This window comes from Saccostrea echinata, unplaced genomic scaffold, assembly GCF_033153115.1.
Source record: "Saccostrea echinata isolate AGI-Se365-2 ecotype Australia unplaced genomic scaffold, CSIRO_AGI_Sech_v1 ptg000054l, whole genome shotgun sequence".
In the NCBI taxonomy this organism is placed as follows: domain Eukaryota; kingdom Metazoa; phylum Mollusca; class Bivalvia; order Ostreida; family Ostreidae; genus Saccostrea; species Saccostrea echinata.
Window position 1 is genome coordinate 1900250 of NW_026889803.1, and position 27936 is coordinate 1928185.

Genomic DNA, 27936 nt, shown 5'->3' on the forward strand with positions numbered 1-27936 from the left:
ATAAGACAATGCAAATGCATGTAAAGTCTTTCATTCATTTACATATAATGTTAGTATATGATGACTATAGGTGTGTACCTGGAGAGTTCACAAATTGATACCTTTCATTCTTTAACATTACGAAAAAATTAAGATAGTGGTCATAAAAATGTTTATTAACTGATCATGTGTTCTCTGTCACTATCATTTTTTTCAGACTAAAATATTGTGTTTGGTCTCAAGTGCAAATTTTATTGCCTAAAAACCAAAGCTGTTCTAGCAACAGAAGACACATTATTTAGACTCCTTGATACCAAAACAATTCCTCCTAAGCTCTGTCATCAGAGTAAGACTATTTTATAGAATCCTTGAAGTTACTGCACTGAAACTAAAATTCTCTTTGCTGCAATAGAAACCATGTTCTGTGACTCCAATAGCAATTACAGACAACTAAGCTCTCCAAAGGTGGATCCAGCGCCGGGTGTGCCCCCCCTCCCCCCGTTTGAATTTTTTTTTTTTTTAAATTTTGTTTGTATTATCCTAAAATCAAGGAAAAAACACCTCTTATTTGTTAGAATTCGGACCCCACCAGGGCTTTACCCTGGACCCACTGGGGGCTTCAATGCAGCCCCCAGACCCCCTGCCTTCTACTGCGCCCCCGCTATGAAATTCCTGGATCCGCCACTGCTCTCCGTCTGGCCTGGAGAAGCTATGAACATCCCATCCAAACTGTTGTCAACTTCGTGATTGAAGCCATGTTTTTATCTTTGCAAGAGAAGCTACAACCTTTGACCCACCCCAACCATAGTCTTCTCATCAGACCAGCTCATGGTACAAATAAGTAGCTGCAGATCTGTAGCTCCCTGGTCTGAAAAAAAAAATTGGGATGGGCAACCAGAGAGCTATAGTGCCACCCATTGAAAAAAAAGTGTATTATATTGCACACAAAAAAATTCTCTGCTTCTTGATTAATTTCTTTGTATTTTTAAGCTGCCATCTCAAAACATTACTAACCACATGTTCCTAGCATATTCATTCACTAATTCTACTAAAAACATTCCCAAAAATTGTTGTTAATAGCCAATTTTGGCCTGAAATTGAGATCATCAAAAATTTCACTTGTTAATCTACCATTTTGGGTGGCAAGACAATCAGTCCAACACGCTTCGTGCATGACATATATGTACATCCAATTTGTTGTTGAGTGAAAGAATATATTACAAACACATGGCAATATTTTGAAATATACAGGCTGGGTTCAAATCCTGATCTGGTCCATCGCATTTTTCACCTCTCCTGTTGCAATTTTATCAAAGTCCTAGTGTTTCTAAGTACATGTAACAAATTTAAGGGCAAAACCTTCTAATGATTATGTCCAACAAAGTTTAGTTCAAACTTAGTATTATGTTTGCCCCTGACTAGTAGATGACCTATTGTTTTCACTATCAGTATAGCAGTATAGAAGTCAGTAAAGCATTTCTAATTAAAGTGAATTCTTTATGCTGCCCCCTCTTCTACCAGCAGTATTATATCTACTCGAAGTGGAGGAGACATTGGCATGATTATCTCCTATAAAATCATAACCAGGCTGTAAGTCGAGAAACCTGGAATGAAATGACAGTAAAGTGAATGAATGTGGAAGACACATTTTGACAAAAAAACCAATATTCAAGTTGTATTTGGATATACCAATATGTATATGGTGATTATATCACCATGCTATCAAACACAATCCATTTTCCTCTAGCAGAATAAATTCAAATTGTCTGCTTGTAATGTAATGATCAGTCCTCATATTTTCATAACAAGGTTTAATCAAAGTAGCATTACATTATTTATCCATAACTTTCCTTTGACATTTAAAAATATAAAACAAAAGAAACAAAATCACTTTTTTGTACCCTACCTAAAAAATATCAACAAACACAACAAAAACCAAAATAGTTCTGGAGTGATATATTTTAAGACAAAGTAAAAGTCCATATAAATATTTCTTTTGAACTGCCTCTGACTCTGTAACACCCAGTGTTAATCGAGAGATTCAGATTTATCTATCAAAAATTCATTCCAATTAACAGTGATATTAATAGAAATATCTGTATGTACACAATTTGAGCTGATGAAGAATAAACAAGAAAACAATTTTTTGAATACATACAGTGTATACTAAATTCTGATTGCATCAAATAATATCAAAACACAGGAATGTTTGTTAGTGCTAAGCTTGAGAGTTAGATCAGGAGCATTTCCAAGCAGAAACATCAAGTCTGTCGAGCTGTTTAACTTTTCTGTATCTCCATATGTACCACAGGAATCCTACAGCTATCAGAAGAATAGACTCTATATAATATCCATCTATATTGGTCTCACATACACCACCATGCTGTGTACATTGCTGGAATGATAATAATAGATATGAGAAACTTTGGGCTACTAGCTCTGTCTGTAGAGAGGGTATAGAATACTACGGTATTGTCTGGCTTGCTTATACTGAACCAGTTTTCTATTGTGACCATGAAGTTTAATAATGATCTATTTACTCCCCCCTTTGTTAAGTTCCCAATGACAACTGAGTTTGATTTCAACATCTGTTTATAGTTAAGCATGTGACTGAATGACTTATCAAATCGTCACCAAACAACATACATGTACATTGTACATGTACTAGTGATTGTTGCCAAAAAATGTAGTCACATTTGTTGTAACAGTTAATTGTTTCTGGCTCACCTCTTCTAGTGGTGCTGATTTCTCACAACTCCCCATTGCTCCAATACAACTCTTCCATGTCAAGCCATCCACTAACCACAGTGCCATTGTACTAGGCCAGTTACCACCTAAAAAAGTAACTAAATGTTAAAACAACAAATACATGTCCTTGATATTTGTTCTCCTCATTCTTTAATATTTGCAAGAAGGCATTAAGAAAAGATTTATTTTCAATAGTTATTAAATATTAGCTTTGATGAATAACTTTGACCCATTAGAACATATATATTTTATATAAAATAAATATGACTCTTAAAATGATAATACATGTATAATGCACATAAGAAACTATTGATGCTCCAAAATTCAGTGCATATTTTACCTAGATTGGATAGGGTGTTGAGCAGTGTCATGTATGTGCCTCCTATGGCAGGGTCACTGATTTTAGCATGAAAAGCCATGCCCGATACAAACATGCTATACAATGTCACCTGTAATAAATATATATCATTTGCATTTGAAAAAAAAAACATATACAGATACAAAACTTGAGACACATGTATGATGAAATACAAATTAAATTCTGTTAAAACAGTGAGAAAATTTGTAATATAAAGAAATTTTACAGTACTCACCTGATGTACAGCATAAACAATTAATATGAATACATAAAATGAGATGGGGAAAACTCCAGGACTAGGCTGTACCCTGGATGCCATCCACACCATGAAAGCATACACCAGTCCTAGGAGTAATCTGTCAATAACAAGACCAACAAATCTCAGTAAAATATAATAACAATGAACACGCTTATAATGAGTTACAGCAAAGTGGTTTTTATTCTCTGTGGTTAAAAAAAAATTATGAATTTAATGGATATTATGTTTATACTGAATCAAAATTTGTTTGTGCTTGGCACTTTGCTATAAGCAAGTTTTTTTAGGATGCTTTATATATGCAAGAGATCAAGGGGAAAAAAATATTTTTGCCAAATTGTACTCAAAGACATCCTAAGTTGACATTACCTAAATGGCATTGCACGCAGAAACACATCCATGGGAGTTTTGCTGGCCGTGTATTTACTGATGATCAGTGGTAGAATGATCTGAATAGGAATCATGGGAACTGCAAACAGAGCTAACGTCTCCTTTTTCATTCCAGCCTCAATCAACTTCAGACCTGTTAGTGAATCAGCAGCAGCAAATCCTATCTGTTCAAAAAGTAATATATTTCACGTATATCTTATCTTATATCAAATGATGTTCACACCATATTTTTAAACATTTATATTTAAAATAAGAATGAAATAAACAGACTTCAAATTGTGAGATTTACATGAAACAATTGAGTTTGCAAAAGTTGAAGTTTCACTATAAATACCTTGACTGTTAGAAGGATGATGGCATAAGAGATGATAGGAGGTAAGCGAATGACCTTGATCAGCTGTTTGTATGTGTCGATGATACCTTGTTCACTGTCCGCATCAGGGTCATCAGTTTCATGTTTCATAATCATAACCAGGGTAGTTGTTACAAAGAAAACGATGCCCCAGAAGAACATAAATCCTACAAATTTTGAAAGTAAGCAGTTGATTAGAAATGATCAATTAGACAATGAATACTTCTAGCGGATGCAACATCTTATGTTACTATTTGCTTACCAGCAAGGGTAACAACTCCAGTTTCCTGAGGTTCACTTCTCAGGTACTTGTTACAAAAATCTGCTGACTCCAAGGCTAAGAATAGAATGTTTCCCAGAAAATACCCTGCAGTTTGTCCAACAGTATTACATGTGCTTGCCCAGCCAACATTTCTCCTAGAAAATTTATATTAATTGTAAATTCATTTTAAAATCAAAAACTGTAATTTTTGTCATTTTATCACAAATATTCTAACATTTAATCAATATTAAAATTATGTGCTTGTAAAGAACAACAGATCCTATTGACATTGTGAAAAAAAAAACACTGAAAAACTCTTGATAACTTACTTAGATAGCATCGTTAAGGCCCAGCCATCAACTGCTATGTCTTGAGTGGCAGCCAGAAAATTCAGCATGAAGAAAATAGCTGTAAGCATGTATATACTCACTCCACCACCACTTTTCTCGCTGCCTATCAAAGAGTCTACTTTATATGATAATAACATCATGAATACACCAATCAGATACTGAATTGGAACCAGCCAACTCTTCCTTCTTCCAAAAGATGGAAGATACATTGAATCCACAAGTGGTGCCCATATCAATTTAATGCTGAATGGCCAAAATACAAAACTGAACACAGCTTGTTCTTTATAACTAACATCTCGGCTTTGCAGCAGCATAGGAACACTGCCTGCTACTCCGAGAGGTATACCCTGAAGTACATATAAAAACAGTAGCAAAGCTACATTGCCATAGTCTCCTTCTAAACCTCTTGGGTTGTCTTGCGTTCCCCCAGATGAAATGGGAACATGCGGAAATGAATCCTCCCCTATATCCCTTTCCACATAAGAGTGCCTGGCTGACTGAGGTCGTCTTGAGGTCATGTTGGTTATTTTGACTAGTGATGATAGATTTCCAAGGATATTCTTCAACATAAATTCTTCATTCTATTGGTTTTTCATTATTCATCCCTGAAAAAAGCAGAGAGTATCCTTAAAAATTGAAATAATAGAAACCTGATCTGAAAGAAGCATTTCTTCATATTTCAAGAGATATGATCCCCACTATACACTGTCACTTTTAATGAAAAGATGAATTAATTAATTCCAATTTCTGTAACAACAAAAAATGTAAAGAGAATATGCAGACCCGTACTCTTGACCAGTATAACTATAAATAACACATGTGCATCTGTAAATTGAAATGCTGAATTTTTCTGAATAACACATTCCTCCCTAGTTAGAATAATCTAACCGTGTCTTGGGACAAGCCCTCACCACAGTTAGAATACGTCACATATACTTGCAATGTAGCAAATCGGAGTGGATCCACTCCAAAATGATTTTGAAGTATACAAAAGGAGTTGCACTGAAAATAACTACCAAATTAATCATAACAAACGTTTTTGAGATTGTATATGCCTTTTAACTAAAAAAAATAATCCATACAAAGATGAAAATTCAACTCATTTTCTCAATGTTTTTTCTCGCTTCAAATTTACACGCTATGTTGACACTTGGAACTCTCCAGATTGATCACAGTAAATGCACTGAGTTCGAGTTATCACCCATGTTTATTTTGCTACATTGCCAATACACGGAACAAATTCTATTTTTAAACCGGGTCCGTAGGACAATATCATTTTAACGATAGAACGTTCTATCAAATTCCTCCCATCTTAATTGTCTTTATTCCTGAATCCTGATGACAGCAACCCTTTCCCAAGTAGGACAGATCTTTTCTGAACCAGGATGGTTTATACTGCATGAAATGTAACAGGTATGGAACATGCAAAACACCAGAGATTTGAATCTGCACCTAAAACTCTAAGCATAAATGAGAAGATAAACCTCAAACAAAACAAAATAGTTATAGAATTATACCCAAATATCATACATGTGCACTATATTTAAACTGTTATCAATAAAATAACGTTAAAATCCTTGTACTCCAGTCAGTGAATACAAAATCAACAACGGTTTCAAAATAAACCATATGCCACTATCTCGTTTTGCAAGTGTAAGGAGGTGCTCAGTTCGTAATTCAGAACAACATCTTCTTTTCACCCATTGTTCAACATTACCTTGAAATTAGATATCATTACCTCTTAAAAGTGTATCTATACTTTCTTGGAACCATCTGTTGTTTAAAAACAAAAAACGCTGTAAATCGACGTGGCGAAACACGATTGTTTACTTCTCACAGGAAGTTAAACGTGCGATTTATACAAGTAGTACATAGGAAAGTCCTGATGAAGATCAAAATGCCATATATAGAGTATTTATTATTTAGTTTTGAAAAATTAATATTACTGAAATTAAGAAAAATTTAATGGAAAGATTTCCAACAGTGATCCCAGTGGAAAAAGTATCAAAATAGAATATGCAGAATTGAGTAAAACTGAGTAAGACTTAATGTCAGCCTAAAAGTGAAACCAAAAGTAGAGATATGCTGCTGAAACGCAAAAACTGGTATTATCATGTTTCCACTCTTTATTTCTTGCATATGCTGTAGATCGGGCATTGATTTTCTAAATTTTTTTTGTTTCTCTCATGTGCTTCAGTGAGTGATAGTCAGTGAGTGATATCCAATCACGCAGCACAGGAGTCGGCAGTTTTATCCATAAAACAACGTAAACAACAACCAGAGAGCTTCGCGAGCGAAGCTCACTGGTTGTTGTTTACGTTGTTTTATGGATAAAACTGCCGACTCCTGTGCACGCAGAGATGTCAGAAGTAGAGGCTTGTTTTCCTCTTATACAAAAACAGAATTCATAATACATCCACTAACGAAATGAACAACGACATCGAGTTCTGAGTTGTTGTCAGTAAATTCACTCATGCATGTAAAGTACTCAAACACAAAGAAATCGATAAAAATGCATGTCGTGTGAGGAGACGTTCTTTTATTCTGCCTTTTTGATACCTGAGTACTTTTCATGCACGAGTGAATACACTGACCACAACTCATAATTCGACTTTTAAATTTAATTTTTTAAGATTTTTTTTTGTATTTTCATTACATAAAATACCTTGATCAAGGTATTTTTAATACCTTGATAAAGCTATATAGCTACATACCTTTATCAGGGTATTGTGCTGGACCTGATTATGTTACATCACATCTTGACATTTATGTCTGCAGTTATGTCTACAGCTGTCTCTGAAGCCCCAGATGTTTTTTATTTTACAAGTTATATTTTATATATTATAAGTATCCATTGCTGATGTGTTTCAGTGCACTTCCTATTTTTTGTTTTGATCAGTTAGATATTTAGGGTTTCTCATAGCAAAGCCTGGACACTGCAATTCTTTCTATAACATTGGGGGGTAACCATCCCTTATTCCTCCTTTAGCACCAAATAAAATTTAATGAGACTTTCTCAGAATAATTATTAGTGCCATTGTGCATCTCATTTTTAATGTTCTGATCAGACAGATATTTTGGGTTTCCCATAGCAAAAAATGGGCCTTGCCATTATACACGTACTCGTATAGGAGTAGGGTGGGGGGGTGGGTGGGGGGGATATCATTTTGTGAGCTCAGTGCTCACAGTACTTCTAGTTTAGTTTGATTTTTTTAAATAAAAAAAAATTAAGACATTCTTATTTGTAGTTGAGTGATGGGAATCCGAGGCTTGTTAGGTCATTGTTTGAGGAGGAGGGATGAGTGTGCTGAGGAGGTGGACCTCGTAGCTGTGGCCAAAAGTAGAGGCGGCATTGAAATCCTGGTGGACTTTTATTCTTTTGAACACATGCTTCTTCCAAAGTTTTGGAAAGGTTTAAGCAGTCTCAGAAACAATGAATACTTAAGAATACTGGGAGGAGAATATGGATCTATGGATAATTTCATTAGAAGATTTGTTGAAATTTTCAGACAGTTAAAGATTTCTTTTGTGTTCTTCTTGGACGCTACTAAAGGATGTTCTGATGCCAATACACAACACAAATTAGACACCTGGATGAAAAGACATCATAGGGAAGTCAGTAACTTAAATGAGGTGATAAATGTATGTAGAGGAACAAAAGAAATGTTTGACTTGGAAGAACAGATGTTTATCAGACCCGTGTGTTTAGAAATCCAGATTGTTGAAACACTGAAATCTTGCGGATGCGAGTTAATCCAGAGTGTTACAGGGGAAGCGGATTTTATGATTGCAAAAGCTCTGCATGAACGTGAAAAAGCTTTTGTGATTTGGAGCAATGATTCAGATTTTTGTATTTTTAAGAACTGCAGATTTATCCCTAATGAACTGTTTGACTTCCTAAATAGTCTACAGTTAGGTCTTCCCATTGAAGTTCCTGTGAAACCTGAGTCAGTTATGTGTGGCATAATCTCCACTGAAAGAGTCATGAATACATTTGGGGTTGGTAGAAATTTTAGCATTGATTTGTATGTCTTAATCTGACTCTTAGAATTTTCATTGCTTTCTGTAACATGATGGAAGGTTACGTTTGTACAATTACCGGTAGAAGGAGACCATTAATTTTATAGTTTCAGAGTCACCATTTAATGACAGAACTGAGTATTATTGCTGGCAATGACTTCACCTCTCAATATGTTGTTGATGGATTAAACGAACAGCTAGACCTCAGGGGGAGAAAGAGTGTGGAAACTTTTGCAGAATGGGTTAACCGCTACAAAGCAATAGAAAACCATCCAATGTTATCCAGAGAAATGGTAAAACAAGCTTTCATGGTTCGAATAAACCTATGATGACTCTATGATTTTATATATATGTAATCTGTTTAGAATGCCATTTACGGCACTTATCAAAGATAAAGTGGTATATCTATCCAATTTATTATTTGTCATTGTTACTTTTAAAAGAACAAAATATTCACTGGATTGGATTTTTTTTACTTGTAACACATATTCTAAAAGCCTAAATATGTCTCCTGTTTCATTTACAGTCTCACAATTTTGCCTTTGCCAGATCTGTGGAACATTCTAGACTGTTTTACTGCCTACAGGCAAGCCCTGAGGAGGTGGTACACAAAGGATACTTTTCAAAACTTCTAGCAGAAAAGATAACCTTAGTAAGGCCAGAAAACAGATAACTTTTTGATTCAACAATACCTATTGCTTGTACAGCCTGTCACTCTTTGTTGGAACAATAATATTTTCTGACTTTATGTTATATAGAAATCCAGCAATGGAAGCACACTAAATACTGTACTCTTTCATAAACTCTAATTTTATTTTAGCTGAAGTATCCCACACATTTAATGGCCATGCATAATAATTTTTACTGGCATCGCATGCTCCAGGAGGACACCACCTATGGTCAGCCCTGTGTTGAGGTGGCTCTGGCTGATCTCAGATCTCATGTTTACAGAAGTGTCCTTCCACGCCAAGAAAATCTTGTCAATGAGTATGGACGCAGCCCCTGGGAACCTCTTAGGATTGCAGGGGTAGGGTTTGAGTGATCGAGATGCTTGTTCTAGGGTTTCATATTTTATTTGTGGAAACAGGGTAACTTTTTAAAATTTGTTGTAACAAATTTCTAACTAACAAACAAGCAAACAAACAAAAAAAGTTTTTTTTATTTTCAAGAGTTTAGGATAGGAGACTATAAAATTGCTGCAGTACAAATGTATGGATAATATATTTTCAAAAAAAGTTATGTTATTATACACTGTATATTTAACAGATTTTAGCCATTGACGACCCAGAAATCCCACCTGTTCACAAAATTCATGAAGATAAGATATTCTGGAACCTTAACAGCTTTCATCATATCATGTCACACCTAGAACCAGGTAAAACTCAACAAAAAAACAGTCAACTCTTAATACCTGCTATACAACATTGTAAGTAAAGGTCAAACAGACAGATCAGCTTCATCTATAAGATCTTACAAAGCATGATATTATTTTCATTTGGGGTCCTTGAAAAGAAAATTTTATCCAAGATGCCTTCATTCATATTTTACAAAAGAAAATCTACAATGGGTTTAAGGAGACTATGTCTCATTTTCAAGTATCTTTCAAGATCAATTATATGACTTTTGGTACTTTAATTGGATTTCTAAATCATTTTCTTGAGAAAGATATTATTTAATTGTAGTGGTAAGAACAAAATGGTTTGACCGCTATGGTAGGAAGAATGGTTTCATCGTGTACTGTTTGAGGTATTTCCTTTTGTTAACCTGGGGTCAGAATCTTCAAGTCACTCAACAGGAATTTCTAGCCTTGTGTGCTCTAGTTTTTGCTCGACCCCGGGAGGAACACTACCAACAGATCAGATTACGCCCCACCCCCAGATGTGTTACCATGGGAAATTGGTTTCTTGTAAGTATATGTATTTGTCTGAGTATTATGTACATCAGGTAATGGGCTGGTGGTGCATGCAGAAATACTGCTGGATGAATGGTTAGCTGTATTTAGATTACCGTATATACTCGCCGATAAGTTGGTTTTATTTTTTGAGGTTATTTCAAAGGGATTTGCCATTGACCCGCTTATAAGTCAGTACAACTTTTTGTTAGGATCGGTTGACAATTTCAAATCAATGCTCTGATTTTTTAACCAAGTTTCAATTACCTGGTAACATTTTAAGAAATGATGCTGATATGTAATTTTAAATCATTAAAAAAATAAGTTACGCACACTTAAGATAAAAATAAAGTTATTAAAATGCGTGATACTTGTACTTTATCATGTATTTATGCATAATCTTAGAATACATAAATGATATAATGTATCCTGACTTTGTTCAAAGATAGTTGTCGAAATGTTTAAAAAAATGCTACATTTGACCCTCCAGAAAGATACAGGTCTTTTTATAACTCGCCTATAAGTTGGACATAGAGTTTTGGACCAAAATTTTACTCCCCAAAAACCGACTTATAGGCGAGTATATACGGTATGAGTTTTAGATTTGTGTAATTGTTTTTTAAAACCCAACACAAGAGAAGGTAAACTGCAAGCTAGTGGTGGATGGAGAATTACAAGGAACTTACAACTGTTATTCCATATCTGCAACAAAATGTACATGTACTTCATCAAGGAAACTTAATACAGTCATGCTATTTATTTGTGGAAATGAATTTAAAAAAAGAAAAAAAAATTCTAAAGGTTTAATTATTATTTAAGGGATAAATTATAAAATTAATCCAATTATACAACTTGGGTTGGGGCAATCTATGCTTTATAAATCACAAACTGGTTTATAAAAAAGCAGGGTAACCTGGGTAACATTTAAACTCTTATTCTTTATAATTTAACTTTCAACCATTAAATGAAGAAATTAGATGATTTGTCCTCAAAAATGGCTTTAAAATGTACAAAATTTAAATATGACATCAAGTGGATTTGATACATCTTGATGCATTGAAGTTATATGGCGACATCAGATAATTAACACAGATAATATATGACATAAATTATTTTTTGAAATCCTATCAAGTAGATCTAGTGCATTAGAATTAAATTACTGTGTATTTACTGATAAAATATGCATCCACTGGTCTGCAGTTTGTAAAACAATAAAAGGATATTGTACTTTTAGAGACTTTAAAGATGATTTTGTTTTTTGTATTGTCATAATTATTATACACTGACCAGTAACAAGATAGACAGTATATATTGATTTAGGTGGTCAGTGTAAATCATCACTGCCTGTGATATTTCATGGCTTATTTGACGTATCCATCACACTCTATATATTTCCTTATGTCCACGGATTTCTTGATCACGAAAATTGCTAAATTAATGCATTTTCCACATTAATAGAGATTTTCTTTGTGACTGTCAGTTATTCTTTTTTGATCATTTATTTATGAGTGATTTCTTCTGATTGACATGTTTTTGGCCTTTCTGGAAAACATTTTCCATGCTAATGATTATTACATGTACAAGAACATTGACTTTTGATCCCATAACCCATCAGTTCTCTAGCAGTTAATGTATTACATATAAAAAATTTCCATATTTTTTCACTAAGTATGTGATTCTCATACATTTTCATATTTATTCATTATTTAGCCCTATGTTTGGTCATTTTAAATAACAGTTTTCTGATAGGAAAATGCAGTGAAAGTATATATAGCTTTATATCAATCAATAATCAAACAAAATGCTATGGTCCTTATGATGTTTCTTAAATTGTGTACAGTGGACTTAAATTGATATGCATTATTCATTAGCCCAGCTGAGCCAAAGGGTCAAGTGAGTTTTTCTGATCATATTTTGTCTGGCGTCCATCAATCTAGTTGTTAACTGTTCACATTTTTGACTTCTTCTCAAGAACCACTGGGCCAATTTCAAGCAAACTTGCCATGAAGTATCCTTGGGTAAAGGGAATTTAAGTTTGTTCAAATGAAGGGCCACACCTTCTTCCAGTGGGAGATAGTTAAGAATTAGTGAAAAATTTATGGCATCTTTTAAAATCTTGTTTTCAAGAACCACTGGGCCAGAAAATATGAAATTATGTGAAGCATCCTCAGGTGGTGTAGATTCAGGTTTGTTCAAATCATGACTCTCGGGGGTTTGGCCACAATGGGCAATCAAAGTTTTACATAGAAATACATAGGATAATTTTTTAAAAATCTTCCTCTCAAGAAGAGGAAAGCCTTGATTGGTCATATTTATATGGAAGTATCCTCATGTAGTGTAGATTCAGAGTGATTCAATCCATGATCCAGGGGAGTAGGGTGGGGCCACAATGGACAATCAAAGTTTCACATAAGAATACATAGGAAAAATCTTTTAAGAATCTTCTTTTTGAAAACAGCAAAGCCATATGATTAGTCGTATTTATAGAGAAGCATCCTCAGGTAGTGTAGATTCAAATCATGACCCATGGGGGTAGGGAGGGGACACAATGGGTGGTCAAATTTTTACCCATGAATACATAGGATAAATCTTTAAAAATCTTCTTCTCAAGAACAGCAAAGCCATGTGTAGTCATATTAATATATAACCATCCTCAGTTATGTAGATTCAAATTTGTTCAAATCACCCAGGAGTAGAGAAGGCTCACAACAGGGGATCAAAGTTATACAAAAGAACATACAAAGGAAATACCATTAAAAATCTTTTTCTCAAGAACAGCAAAGCCATGATTAGTCATATTAATTCAGAAGCATCTTCATCATCAGGTAATGTAGATTCAAGTGTGTTCAAATCTTGTCCCTGTTGGGGGTGGTGGTAATCTGGGGCCACTTTTATATTTTAACTTTCCAATACTGAACTGATTTTTTGCTTTTTCATAGCCAACATTCTCAGGTGAGCGATGTGGTCCATGGGCCTCTTGTCATGGTTACTAGTTGATTTTTTATATGCTTATCTAGAATTGTTTTAAATTCTCCTTTAAAAATGTAGCTAGTCCATTTGACTATATTCAAAAACAAAACCCAGATGATTGATTTTGAGGCAAATATTTTGCAGCTGTCAACATACAGGTTATTTTAATTTTTTTTTTCAAACTGGAGAATCTTCCTATATGCTGCATAACTTTATTTATAGATGAAAATTAGCCCCTTCAAGGTAACTACAGTACAACTCTTTTGCAGGGCAAAATAAAAATGTTTGGCGAAGTTTTGTTGACAGATACATGTAATTAAATGACATATATTTAACAATTACTTTTATGTCATATTTCACCAAACTATATCATTTTGCCCTACAAAAGAGCAGTACCGCAGTTACCATGAAACGGTCTATTGTCAAGGAATATAATAGGGTACCAATGGGTACATGTATATTTATTATTTGCAACTACAACTTTAAAATTCTATGACAATGTATCACACAATATAAACTGCTGCTCATGTAAAATTAAACTTATTTTAAAAAAAAAAGAATTGGATACTAGTACTTTTGAGTATATTCCTGGGACTGGGTGATATTAGATTGCATTGCACAGTTCTCAGGTAGATACACACTTCCTATGCAGTATTACACCGCAGTTTGTAGCCTCGGGCTGACATGTTTCTTGGTGTAGGGAATTCAGAAAAACAACACTCCTGCACTGTTATAATTACATGCATTCCACAGCTGAATAGAAAAACTTGTTTGGGTGTATAAATGAGAAAAAATAGTACTCAAATATTTGCATTGAATACATGTATTTAAATTACTGGTTTTCAAAGCATTTTCAAACAAATTTATTCGTAAAAAAAATAAATAAAATATAAAAGCTTAACTGTAAAAAATGCGTTGTTGCACAGTGATACAATTCCAATAAGTGTTTTGATTTAGAAGATAATTATCACTGTATGATTAAGAAGATAGCTATCACTGTAGATTTAGGTCAAGTTGACTCTCACACACATCCAGCAGGAACTCCCACCCAAGTTTTGATCATGAGACACACTTCCTGAAAGAGATCAAAGCAAAGAAACTTTTTTTAGTGCTTATTGAAAATTTGGATCATTGAATATATATATAATCATTTAGGAACATTCATAACAGCAGATATTTTCCTTGGAAATGTGTTAAGGATCTTGCCGAGATATTTTGCATATGCAATGTTTTGTTTTTTTTCTCAACACAATCAGTGATTTGACTGATTTCCATAGGTCTGATAAGAAGTCTATTAGGAATGTAATATAATTGTAATGTTTATTAGTTTTAATAGTTAATGAAAAGATGGCCTGATACTTTTCACTCAAGTATATTCTTATTAATAACTAGCTGCAAGAAAAATAATATGCATGAGTGAAAAGTAACTGCCAAACCCTTATAAACTTTCAAAGACTTAAATGCATTTATTGAATAAACACGTTTCTCATTTTTTTCAATTATTTAGGATATTTATCGCCATGCGTACCATTTCCTGGGAAAGCTTCTATTTCTGAGCCACGAGTTTCCACTTCCTGCAGAGATCTTCTGTGGATCAGCGTGGACCTGTTTCTACATGTCTTGTAAAGATGACAGTAAGGCTTTTACAGGACAACCATAGAAACCATTATAGATGTTCAAATATTTGGAGAAAATTATTTTGAATCATGGAAGATTATGAACAATATGAAAGAAATGGGGTTTCAGTCAGTGTCTTTATTTTCTGAGTATGCAGTGATGATTTCACCCCTTATTAAATTGGTAATTACTGCATCTGAAACCGTCCTGGATGATTAATTGTATTTCTGGTCATTGATTTTTGTTTAAATCTATTTATAGCATACTATTCAGCCTCCACACAGACTACCCCTGAAGTCCTTTGTTGGATACAGGATCAAATGAATGCAGTGATTAGTGACAAACGTCACATGATCAAACACATCACAGAGGGAGTGTTCGAATTCAATGACAGATTTTAGCCACATTCAGCAGCAGTGTTTTTAACTTGATGAATTTTCTGGACAGTTGTGCCATAAATATAGTGCTGTGGTTCTTGACACTGAAGTCTCCTTTTCCTAGATTCAATAACACTGTAATTATTAAAGCATTGTTCATGGATGATGTTTCTTCAAAAAAGCATGCTAAAGATTTATGTTGATTAGTACGTTGTGTTAGTGTTGTGGCTTATTCCAAACGAAAGGTTTTTTTCTGCAAAAAGAATTATTATTATTATTTTAAATCAGGTTAAAGAAGGAATGAACCAGTGTCTTTCTTATTGTTAAATGATAAGCTTATGCATTGTTGTAAAGAACTTGTCTATCCAAAGATGGTGAATTGCCACAGGGAAGTAATCGTTAGGTTAATTCATTCCCAACGTAAAATTTTAAAGCAAATTTAATATAAAATTTGCAGAATGTTATTGCTTTTCTTACTTACAGTAATAAAAGGCATTATAATCTAGTAATATATAGTGGGGTTTTTTTTTTTATTATAACGCCTCCCCCTTTTTCATTTTCCTCCAAAAGCATTTAACATGAGTATGGTGTTTTGAAGGATACTAATTATGACAATCGTGCATAATGTTTTCACGAAAAAATCGAAAAATCGTATTTTTTCGCCCTTGAAGTAATAATTTGTTTAATAAAATTCGTAATACAACATTAAGGTAGTAGACAGAAAGTCCAGTAAAGGCTTTACGTTAAGGGGAGTTACGTCACTGTGTACCCTTTGCTTTACTTGTCAAAGCAAGATCGCTTAGTTACGTTGCTTGTCAGAGTGACGTAATTGGGTAGCATTGGATCAGGTTATATCGCAGGACCGGTGTAGTGGACCAAGAATCTATCACTGTAGTACACATTCTGGATATTTTATGACCCAAGAGGATTGGAGAGAAATTCGCTAGGACATCAGAGTTAAAACATGCGAAGGATAGGCGTCTAAATATTAAGTCCACACTGACATCAGGAGAAATTGGATTTATAACTACAAAGAATATGTTTGGATAATTTATTGTGTTTTAATATGCAGTGGAAGATAATGAAGTTTTCTATTGGACTTTTTGTTTGTTTTGCGTGGTTCGCGCCTTTTGTTTTGGGGAATGGATTTCTAAAGTCCCCCACCAGCCGTTCATCAGTGTGGCGATATTTCGGGGAGGCACCGTGGGGGGACACACTTACGCAGAATACGGAGGATATGTCACTTAATTGTGGAGGGACTTATGTAAGCATTCCGTTCACCACTAATCACTTGTTTTAATGTTTAATGATATCAAACGCAAAATTTATAGATAATTGAAAACGATTATATTTTTGGAATAATAACCTAAATCCCTCTGAAGGATAACATAAACAGACTTTTTTCTCCGAAATCAGCAATGTAAACTAGAAGATTTTAATTTATATTCATGTAGATAACTGGGATTAATGATTGCAAAAGTAGTTTTGTGAGATTTTATATAACATCATAAAATGTGTGCCAAAATTTGTGTAGATTTATATAGAAAATGGCACAAAGACGCATATTTGAACACCAAAGAAATCCTACGATTTCCTTATATTAGTAATCTATTATTTGTGTCATTTCTATTCAAAATCGGTTAAAAATTGTATATAGATCAATCCATGCATCATTTTTTTGTTTGTGTTATGTATCCTTGTTATATCAGATGTGAATGAAATGAAACCTCGCAAATTTCTTTTGATTTATATTATTTTTATTTATTCATTTGTTTATAAGGCGATAATCGTAATATTTTGTTTATCTTTTGTTATATGTTTACTTCCTGTACACAGAATTAACAGTCGATTAAAAGGAAACCTTTATAAATGTTTTTTTTTACTACTATGGTTAACTAATTTTATTTTAAACTGAGGACGATGAGGAGATTTGACACATTAGCAAAATAGCCATGCGAGATCAATTGACTTCTACATTTTTATATATCTACCGTGAATATATGAATTCAAAAAAGACCTCTGATATCTTTCATTATATTTAATTAAATAATATTCTATGTTTGTGTTTATCGATAAATATCTTTTGATTCAAATATACATGAATAACTTAAAAATTATTTCGTATCCGTTGTAACGAAATTAAGATACATTGAAGACAACAATGAGACAACATTGAATTTAGTTATATGATTTCATAATTTCCTCTTGTCACTCGTGAAATGTCAGTGGTTGAGCTCACTGTATCAATCTACTTTTAAACGCAAGACCTACAAAATGCATTTACAGCCTTTCCATAATGCATTTTGTTCAAAATAAAATTGGAATCATGTTTAATATGAAACCAGGAATTAACATACAACACCACCACTGGCCTAAAGTTTCTCTTTTCATTGAAAACCTTCAATAATCTTTGCATTCCTCAAGTTTACCGGTGTCTATGAGAACCCCCTCCCCTTTTTTTATCAATATATCCAGAAAATGCGTTTAAATTAAAATAAATTTTTAAAAAAAATCTTTTTGTACAGACTGATGGAGACCTGACGGGAAAATGTGGTCGATGTGGGGATTACGTCGGGGGATCAAGACCAAATGAGGCCCCAAACGGACAGTATGCTTCCAAAAGGTCCACCTACATCTATCGAGAAGGGGGTGTAATAAATGTCACAGTGCAGGTCACAGCACGTGCCAATGGCGGCTTTTTCAAATTCAAGCTTTGTAAATCTGACGCCACTACCGAGGCCTCTCAGGTCTGCTTTGACCAAAATCCCCTGAAACTCGCCAATACCGCGGATCAAACTATCATACAGATACCTGATATAGACGGGGATATCGTCGTTCCGCTCCAGTTACCAGCAGGACTAACATGTGATCACTGTGTCATGCAGTGGACGTGGGTGACAGGTAACCGATGTCGTAACTGCCAAATTAAAATCAATTTCATTTTAGTGTAATCGTCTTTTAAGTATTTTGCACTGAAACTTTAATGATTAAATTTCATCCTTTTTTTAAAATTGTATCTTTTAGCTAGAGACTGGAGATGTGGCAGTATGAATGGTCAGTTGGTTTGTGGTATGGGATACGGAATGCAGCCCACATTTGTAAATTGTGCCGATTTCAAAATTCTTGCTCAGGGAGCATCTGTTCCGGCGGATTTTCACTGGCCAGATTACAACTCTGTATACGCCACCATTCACGGAGGACACACTGGATCTGGGACTACTCCAGGTAAATATACCGTAGGTTTGCAATGCTCTTGTAAGTCACAATGGTGAGTGTGTCACTTGTAAATTTAACAAAAATTAACGAAAAATAAGATCTAAGTTAGCAAATTGGGATATCCTTTTGTCTCTTTCTCCTAACAGCACCTGTTCCAACTACATCTAACCCTGTTATTGTCATCCCTACGACCACTGCAGCGACAACTACCGCAGCACCCGCAACTACTACTCCATTCCCGATCATCACAAATCCACCAAGTACAAGCCCTGCACCTGCCACAACCACTGGTGCTCCTCCAACCACCACTGACAAACTAATCATAGTAACACCAACACCAGTTATAACCACACCAAACCCTCAGCAAACCAGCAGGCCACCATCATCACTAACTACAACACCACCCCTACCACAGTCCACAGAAAAACTGGTTCCCGGCCCCATAATTCCACCAATTGCCCCATTGCCAGTGGCCCCAGTTGCTGCTGGGGGTTCCGGTATTCTTGGTGGTCTATCATTGGGAAGTATGATAGCGCCTCTGGGTCTTGGTCTAGGTGGACTGATGCTTTTGATGGCAATGAATGGAAGAGAAAACGGAGGCAACGTTGAATACATGGATATTCCACCTATGTCTATGCCTATGATTTCTCAGCCTGTACAGCCAATGTTCTCGCCACCATATGTCCCGTCATTTGGATACACTATGCTACCTGCTCCAGTGGTTGTCCCAATCGTGGAGGAGCCTATTCCAGTCAAGAAGGGATACGGGAAAAGTTATGGTAAAAATGGAGGTGGTTATAAACAAACAAGTTACGGCAGCAACAATTATAGAGGTTATGGAAACAGAGGGAAGAAATATGGTATGGGCATTGTGAATCCGGGCTACGGAGTTAATGGAGGAGGCTACGGCTATAATAAAGTACAATATCAACACAATTATAATCCAACATCATACGGCAACAATCGTCCAAACAGAGGAGATGAGCAGTTTTTCCAGCTTCCCAGCAATCACGCCTTCACCAGGATGCAATATGACGAAGAACCGGAAGTCAATAAAGTTAAAGCGAAGGAAGTTATTGAAAACCAGCCACATAAATTTGATATCTCAGCATATAGTAAGAAATGCCCGATCTCACAGCAGACGTGCAAACCAAGATACGGAGCGAATGAACCCACAGTATACGGGGCTGTTGATATAGTCAGTATGATATGCGAGCTACACTGCTCTGCACGCAATCCTAACTGCCCAGCAGAGATGTGCTCGTGCACGTGCAAAGAAGAGCCAGCAGCCGATATAAATTTACAGGCCAGAATAGCTGCTGCAAGTCTGTTTGGAAAGTAATGGTTAGCAAAATTATAGAATTATTTAAATTTTATTATTACTGCAGCAAAAATGTTAATGCAATGCAACATGATACGGAATTTTTGCTCAGTTTTGTACTGATATTTTTTGACGTATTTGAGGTCCTCAGTCACAAAATGTTATTGTTTATTCTAATGAGGTTTCTATCACTCCAGTTGTCAGTCTATAAAGTCACTATTGAATTGTAATTTTGCTAAAAGAAAAAAGTCTAAATACGGAAACAAAAAGATACCGAAAGGTGTAATAATTTTGTGAGGACTATATATTTACTATCAGTGAAATTTTTGTATGATAAGAGTTCTTTGTTATAAAACGATTGTAGAATGATTGTTTGTATAGTTGTAGATACTGAACCCCATACAGCGAGTGCCAAAAATCTGGTGGTTGGGTTCTATACTTCCATACTGTTATTAACTTTCCCCCATATAATTTTTATGTAGGGAAGAGCATACCTTTACATGGGTTTTATTTTTGTGTTCTTGTATTATTCATCAGAAGAAAAAAAAATCAAAGAAAGACAAAAATATTTGTAAATTTATCTGATCATTATCTAGAAGAAAGGAAATCATACTCTTTTTTTCCTCATGTAATTTGGAATACTAGCGATGCATCACAAGTGTGTTACAAACAATGTCATTCGAATAAATCGTTTTACTGTTGTTTATCTTATTTCAACATCTTATTTTCACTAGTTTCTTAAAGAATGCCTCGAATTTTTCATCACCACAGAGTAAATTCCACCAAACTCTTAATACAACTGTAACAAGTAATACAACACTGCTTATAAACTTTTCTTGTTGTTATACAGAAGGGAAGGCGACATTTATTTCAGTTATAATATATAACCTAACCTATAGAAAATCATTAACCTATGAACTCATTATAATGAACCAATAATACGACATCTTACCACTGAATGACGAAAAATTTTGTCGCCAGATTGTTTCACCGGAATAGGATGAATGTCACAGTAACCCTATAATGACAAACCTAAGTTAAAAAAAATGGTGTATAGTGACTGGTGATTACTCAAAAATTGATGGACCAAATGAAGGAATTCATATTCTGTGTTCTCTTCGCCCTGCTGGTGATATTTGTTGAGGTAGAAACTCAAGAAACGGGACCAAGAGCGTTTTTGAAATGTCCCACTGCACGTGCCGCCACTTTTATGTACTTTGCAGATATATGGACCACGGTGCCAGAACCAAACACCGATTACGATTCTCTGAACTGTGGAAACGTCAAGGTAATAGTTAGGATTCTTCAGATGAATAGAATATTCCCCCATATCCTTTCTTCATTAATCAAGATTTCGATAAATCAACTGCTTTATTAGATGAAGTGTTTTGCAAAAGTGTAAATAATCGTTAACAATGAAGATAGAACTAGACATTTCACAAAGATTATAAACAGTCACATTAAGGATCTGAATGACTCTATACATGTATATCCATAGTTGCAAAGCTGAGTTACGTATATATATGTCATTTCGACGTAACTGCTTCGGCTCAGTTTACTTAAACGTCTCTATGTATTCTCTAATACATATGCCAAACTTCTCCAACAATAACATTTCTATGAATTACAATTTCTTTCACGCACTTCATAAAATCTTTCAATAGATTTCAATGGGATTCAATATCAAGTATATCTACATTTTAAATATTTCAATGTAGACTTAATTGCAAAATATTTACACTCGTTATAAATATAACAAATTTCTGTTTTTGTACAATGAACCAACTTAAGCCAATGTGAGTATCACGGATGAAAAAAAAAATCTGCTCCAGAGAGTTGGTTTGAGCAAAACAGCTATAAATATGTAGTTTAGGTACATGTACCACACATTATTCTAATAACCTATATGTATAATATCTATTAGATTTCGTAATTGTATCTTAATATTGCCATTTGTAATCATATTATAACAACTAAGATACCTAAATAATGTTATTTCGGGAGAATTATTTTCAGTAATTAAGGCAGAAAATCGTGCAGTATTTGGGGAAATAAATCTGCCATGTAGTAGACTAGAATTCACAAAGAAGTATACTCGTGTTAATTAGATATAAACCCTTGGGGTGCTCATCCATCAACATAAGTAGACAAGATTGGCGAGGTTTGTGCATACCGGGTACGATTTCATGACTTGCCTAAATATTCTGATAAAACACGATATTTTCATTGAAATATATGAGATCATATCAAATGTCTTCCTTACAGTTATTCTCAAATCGCGTTGCTGAATTCAATTTATAACATTGGATATCTTTACAACATTGGATATCTTTATAAAAAAAAAAAGAAAGTAATATTAGTATCTGTTTAAAATGTGTATTTTTGACTTCAAAATTCGAAATTTTCACACCGAAACTTTTTTTTTAAATAGAAATGAAATTCAGTCAGAATTTTCATCAGAAAACAATTAATATTGGATTTGAAAAAAAAAAATTGTCTGTCTGATATCTGTAAATCAGGGTTTTTAAATAGGAATTAACTGGAATTTTTTACAATCTTGATATCAGAAATCAGTTTCTGATTTGAAAAGTGTTCTTTTCTTTTCTTTTTTTTTTTAAAAAAAACTTTATTTTAAAAATGCCTCCTAACCTTTTCGTATGAAAAATCAAAATTACGAGAAATATAAATTCGCGTAACCTTAATTTAATTAAATATAAGTTTGGGAGGAAATGGCAGTATAAATAGCGGAATCCTCTAATGAGTATTATTTAGGTAAATAGCATTTTAGTCTTCAAAGATATGCAGATTTACAATGCTGCAAAGTAGTGAAATCTCTTATTACCGACATAACTAAAACATCTTGGTGCTGAAGACTCCGTGGGTTGCGTTCAAATATCAGTTGGAAGAGATTCTTGACCCTTAAGGAAATTCCTATATTGTAGAAACTGAAAATCACACTCAGTGAATAACATAGATTCTTATTAAATACACCCTTACCGTAGATTCCCTGCAACACATTTAAGATTTAAATTTAAGATTTAGTTGTGATGAGAATAATGGAATTCAGTTGTTTGTGGCTAAATTTGAAAATAATTGAAATGACAGGTTGACTTTTTTACTTTTATTATAATACTTAGTTATAATAAATCCTTTACAAGGAAAGTCCGAAAACAAGGTATTCTTTTCCATAAAACAATTACTTACAAGGTTTTGCTTGCGAGCTCATAATTAATCGTTTCTGACCCCCCCCCCCCTTTTTTTATATATGTAAGAACATTTCAGTTACTTCCTGAAACAGGAATACAAGAAAAAATATTTTCTTTAAGGAAATAATTTTCTGATATCAAAAGGTCGATTTTTAAAAAAAAATATCTAAATATCATTTTTTGATATCGAAAGATACCTCAAACTTAAAAAAACGCTTCATACCGACAGGCATGCCATCTGAACTGTCATTCCTTGCTTTAATGTACATGTACTTACATGTATGCCATGTACTTTTATAAACTTATTCACAAAAGGTTTCTCTTTCTCTTGGTCAAACTATTTTTAGTTTAACACTTTTGAGTAACAAACACAGTGACAGCTAAATCAAAGATTACATCATTACGAAATAAGAATTATCATATGATTGAATAATTCCTAGCTCTCTGATTGTTGTAGAAAAAAATACTACGTTATGTTCACCTGCACGCTACCTTTCAGGTTATCATACGGATTTATTTTCTTTTTTACATTGAACTTAAAATACATTGAGAACTTCCATATTGATATTAGTTCTGAAAAGTAATTTCACTTTCACACGTTCCACTCAGGTGAACATAACATTCAGGCAAATAGAATCAGGGGTGGGGTGGGGAGAGGATACCCCGTTTTTATCTGAACCTAAATGTTTACTATTAATGTAGTTTGAAAATGTTCATTGAAAGTCTGGGTGCCCCCCCCCCCCCCACTTTTTAATACAGTATTAGTATATACGCTTAAAACATAACCCTTAAAAGTCATAAAAGTCTAGTTGCCTCCCCCTCCCATCACACATTTTGATTGTAAAAGAATCCTTCTACTTTAATGGACCCTAACCATACCTCCTACCCCTGAAATTAGATATGGAGTTTGGATATGGAATTCTCCTCTTTTGGGGAGCTCGTCAAGATTTTTTCAGGTAAGATGTCATTTTCCCCCTTATAATGCCCCCTTTAAAATCGATGCTAAGTGCCTGACATTTATTTTTTCTAAACCGCACCAAAAAATGGGCGAAGAAATGTCAAATTAAAGGGGCCTGGAATCATAATAAAAAATATTATTGCTGTTTTTTTTTTTTATTCAATACGATGAATTAGTCACCCTCGAAGTACAATATTCACTTCGCCCTTCAGGCTCGGTGAATATTGTACTCCTCAGGTGGCCAAATCATCGTATTAACTTCAGTGGCAATAATTGTATAAAACCATACTTTAACGGCTAACGGTAGTGTGTATTATGCAGTGAGTAATGAGACAAAAACAACAGCTTGATTTGTCAAATTTTCAATAACTATTTATTGTAAAACATTTGTGATGTACACCATTTCATATTCTTTACCGACAGAAAAACTTCAATAATCGTGAAAGTTGTCAGGAGTAGTAATGTACGTGTATGTAATAATGAAAATTGTAGACCATGCTGCTTTTATATTATGACGCTTCATCCTCACAACGTCAGGGGTCCAGAGTCAACGCATTGCCGTTTGACGTTTCTGTTTCCTACAAAACATCATATTGATAAATATTATAATCACGTGTCTATTATATGCTTTAATATGCCTTAATAAAACTTTGAACGTCAAATAATTTTATTTTAATGCAATAGTTATAGATAAAGATACAGTCAATATTGCCTATTCTGTAATTGAAGATAATATATTCAGGATGTTTACAGTATTTTAACGTTATAAACAGTAGAATTTCAGGTACGTTTTACTCTACGCAAAAAAATCCACAACTCTAATTATTCCCTCAGATATTGCACGGTAACTTGGACAGAAGATGTGGTGTATGTGGAGACTTTTACAACGCACCCAGACACAATGAAATTCCGAATGGAAAATATGCCGCCAATCGACAGCCTACTTACCTCTATCGAGAAGGCTCGATCATCAATGTCACCATAGAGGTATCCGAAAACGGCAATGGTGGATACTATATATTTAAGCTCTGTAACCCGAAGAATGCGTTAGAGGAAACACAGAGTTGCTTTGATAAGACAGTTCTGAGTTTGGCTAATTCTCCCAATGTTAAAAAAATATATGTTCCGAAAGTTAACGCCTCTAATGACGTAGTGGTACCTTTACAATTACCTACTGGATTCTTGTGCAAACTGTGCACCATGCAGTGGACATGGGTTACAAGTACGTATACATCATATTGTAAGAATGTCATGGAATCAATTATTTCTTTGATTCTAAATGTATAAATTTTTACTTTTTATGTTTGCTTAAAGAAACAAACGAAGAGAAACGAAACACAATTTTTACCTAAGCTTTACTTGCCTTGCAGACGTTGACGAGGGTTGTGAGGTTATCGAAGGTAAACGGATTTGTGGTAAAGGTCTTGGCCCACAGACGACCCTTGTAAATTGTGCTGACATTTCAATAATCCCTGAATCTGCGCAGACTCCGTCAAATTTCCCTTGGCCCGATTTCACTTCAAAATATGATAGTATGACACACAAAGGTAATAAATAGCAAATTTTGTTATTTCAAAAGGTATGTCACTCGTCAGCTTTAAAGAAAAGTTCAGTTAGAACCTCTAACGTCAAAACTATTTATTGCAATTCATTTTTAATAACAAATTTGAATTAAACAATGCAAATTACATAACATTCAATTTAAAAACTGCTCACAAAATCACTAAGAAAAAAGATTTAAGGGGGACTATTTCTTGAGGTGGAAGGATATTTAGATGAAAATTCTTCAATTCTTCACATTTGTTCAATTTAATATCTTCGAACTTTAGCCCTATATATCTTTACTCTGAGAATTTTTCCGTAATCATATGCTGGAAATATTAAATTCAGGTTTCAATGAATGTTTTTAGAACAAATTTTACACATTCACTCAACAGACTTTGCTAAGAAAGGAAGATATATTGAAGAAATCAAGATAAGATTTACACTTTTTTGCCTGAAAATCGCATATTTTGACCAATGTCTCAAAATTTATATCACTGGCCCTAAATTTTTCTTACATTATTTTAAACTACACGATACTTCTAAGCAATCAGCACTTAAGTCATAAAAAGTTTGATACAAGAAAATACTTATTGCCCATTTAGATTTTTAATACCCCCAAAATGATACTTTTTTAGTGCAAAGAGCTCACGCAATAATTTATGCGCATTAATTTGCATGATCTGTTCAATGATAAATTTTTCTATAGTTTTCAAACTATTTTACGTGCAAAAAGGTCAAGTTAATTGTACCGTTGCTCAATAAGATGCACACTGACCCTCAATTTTCTTTGTGATTTTGAGTCATGCTATATGAGTGCTTATCTAAAATGTGATCTACAAAAATCCTTGATATAACTCATGTCACGAGTGACATACCTTAACTCCTTTCTCATTTTTACAGAGCTGTTTTTTTTTCTTAAATGTTGTACTTTTTTTCAATAAGAAGATAAGCACCCTCCTGCTGTCAAAACAACAACGCCTACCCTTATAATAGACAGAAAAGAAATAGCCACGACCTTGTCAACAAAAACGACTACGCCTCTGCCTCCTATATTTCCCAAGCCAAAAAAGCCTTTTATGCGAAGACCACGGATACCAGATAGGCAAACTAAACCCCCCAAAATACCTATCAAATCAGAGAAAAAACCCCAAACGACCAAAACTCCAATTGTGGATAAGAAAAAATACAAGAAAGGAGTTGGTGGACTAGCCATAGGTCTTCTAGAACTGCTGATTCCGAGTGGTCTTATGCTAGGTTTGGGTGGAATGCTTTATGATCGCTATGAACAAAATAAGCAAAACCCACTACTTGTTGCTCAGCCAGGAATGGTGGTTGATGGCGGTGTTGGCATACATCCTGTCGCAGCTGAACACAGAGTCCTTCTTAATGCTCCGTTGGCTGCTGGAGGTCTAACAGGTGTTGCAGGAAATATAATCCCAGGTGCCCCAATAAACCCCGTCCCTATCGCTGGATTGTCCCCTATTTTGACTGGAATGCAAATAAATGACGCACAATTACAACAACTTATTCCTCTTATCCCTGTTTTGTCTGCTCCACAAATTCTCCATTTAATTCCGGACAACCGTGGATTACAAGTCCTAATACCATTAATGGTAGAACGTCGACGTCTTATTCAAGTATTTCCACATTTTACACCTGATCAAATAACGCAAATGCATTTACAATATCACGCAATGCAGAGGCAAGGTATCATGAATGGAGGGATCAACGGTCAAAGTGGACTCACCGATGTACGTCAAGGTCAAGGTGGTCTCGGTGGTGTAATGCAAGGTCAAAGTGGTATCAGCGGTATTACTCAAGGTCAAGTTGATTTCGGGGGCGTAATTCAAGGACAAGGTGGATTCGGAAGAGATGCTAATATGAATCAAAATTTCCAAAATCAGGTCGGAAATCAGCAGAGGAATTATTACACTTTTCAAAGCAATCAAAATTCTGGATTTTTTGAATTGCCACAAGGCCATTCCTTTACAGCAAATACCACTTTGACAACAATTAACTCAAAACCCTCCAGAGGGGACCTTGCTAACCCTGAGCTAGAATTTGATAGGGAGCCAGGGGTTTTAATTGAAAGAGAAAGGAAAAAATCACCTTACAGCAAA

The 27936-nt window shown here is 34.5% G+C and overlaps 3 protein-coding genes and 1 pseudogene across 3 annotated transcripts; 3 read left to right on the forward strand and 1 right to left on the reverse strand.

Annotated features, from left to right (window-relative positions):
- Positions 1 to 1801: 1801 nt before the first annotated feature.
- Positions 1802 to 5304, reverse strand: LOC133206109 (acetyl-coenzyme A transporter 1-like). Its single transcript, XM_061342038.1, has 8 exons — positions 4675 to 5304; positions 4346 to 4500; positions 4066 to 4250; positions 3711 to 3895; positions 3321 to 3441; positions 3068 to 3176; positions 2707 to 2813; positions 1802 to 2374 (listed from the first exon to the last, which is right to left on the reverse strand). Exons 1-8 carry the CDS (start codon positions 5262 to 5264, stop codon positions 2216 to 2218), a joined length of 1611 nt encoding a protein of 536 aa, XP_061198022.1. The 5' UTR covers positions 5265 to 5304; the 3' UTR covers positions 1802 to 2215.
- Positions 5305 to 7921: 2617 nt separating this feature from the next.
- Positions 7922 to 16079, forward strand: LOC133205770 (uncharacterized). The gene is made up of 8 exons (XM_061341639.1): positions 7922 to 8694; positions 8823 to 9008; positions 9242 to 9367; positions 9536 to 9742; positions 9982 to 10090; positions 10398 to 10621; positions 15084 to 15210; positions 15455 to 16079. The coding sequence occupies exons 1-8, from the start codon at positions 7951 to 7953 to the stop codon at positions 15592 to 15594; spliced, it is 1863 nt and encodes a 620-aa protein (XP_061197623.1). The 5' UTR covers positions 7922 to 7950; the 3' UTR covers positions 15595 to 16079.
- A 125-nt stretch (positions 16080 to 16204) lies between these two features.
- LOC133206366 (uncharacterized) lies at positions 16205 to 20748 on the forward strand. The gene is made up of 4 exons (XM_061342317.1): positions 16205 to 16834; positions 18096 to 18471; positions 18595 to 18795; positions 18933 to 20748. Exons 1-4 carry the CDS (start codon positions 16637 to 16639, stop codon positions 20126 to 20128), a joined length of 1971 nt encoding a protein of 656 aa, XP_061198301.1. The 5' UTR covers positions 16205 to 16636; the 3' UTR covers positions 20129 to 20748.
- A 395-nt stretch (positions 20749 to 21143) lies between these two features.
- On the forward strand, positions 21144 to 27739 carry LOC133206364 (uncharacterized; annotated as a pseudogene).
- The last annotated feature ends 197 nt before the right edge of the window (positions 27740 to 27936 follow it).

What these genes read in the sequence shown, in the direction of transcription:
- LOC133206109 (XM_061342038.1), bottom strand. Translation starts at nt 5,264, where the DNA reads ATGTTGAAGAATATCCTTGGAAATCTATCATCACTAGTCAAAATAACC. An exon ending in TGGAGTTGTTACCCTTGCTG is followed by an intron (nt 4,251 to 4,345) that starts GTAAGCAAATAG and finishes CAAAATTTGTAG; the next exon opens with GATTTATGTTCTTCTGGGGC. An exon ending in CAACACCCTATCCAATCTAG is followed by an intron (nt 2,814 to 3,067) that starts GTAAAATATGCA and finishes TTACTTTTTTAG; the next exon opens with GTGGTAACTGGCCTAGTACA.
- LOC133205770 (XM_061341639.1), top strand. Translation starts at nt 7,951, where the DNA reads ATGGGAATCCGAGGCTTGTTAGGTCATTGTTTGAGGAGGAGGGATGAG. An exon ending in CAATGTTATCCAGAGAAATG is followed by an intron (nt 9,009 to 9,241) that starts GTAAAACAAGCT and finishes TTTCATTTACAG; the next exon opens with TCTCACAATTTTGCCTTTGC. An exon ending in CATGTCACACCTAGAACCAG is followed by an intron (nt 10,091 to 10,397) that starts GTAAAACTCAAC and finishes ATTTAATTGTAG; the next exon opens with TGGTAAGAACAAAATGGTTT.
- LOC133206366 (XM_061342317.1), top strand. Translation starts at nt 16,637, where the DNA reads ATGCAGTGGAAGATAATGAAGTTTTCTATTGGACTTTTTGTTTGTTTT. An exon ending in TTAATTGTGGAGGGACTTAT is followed by an intron (nt 16,835 to 18,095) that starts GTAAGCATTCCG and finishes CTTTTTGTACAG; the next exon opens with ACTGATGGAGACCTGACGGG. An exon ending in TGGATCTGGGACTACTCCAG is followed by an intron (nt 18,796 to 18,932) that starts GTAAATATACCG and finishes TTCTCCTAACAG; the next exon opens with CACCTGTTCCAACTACATCT.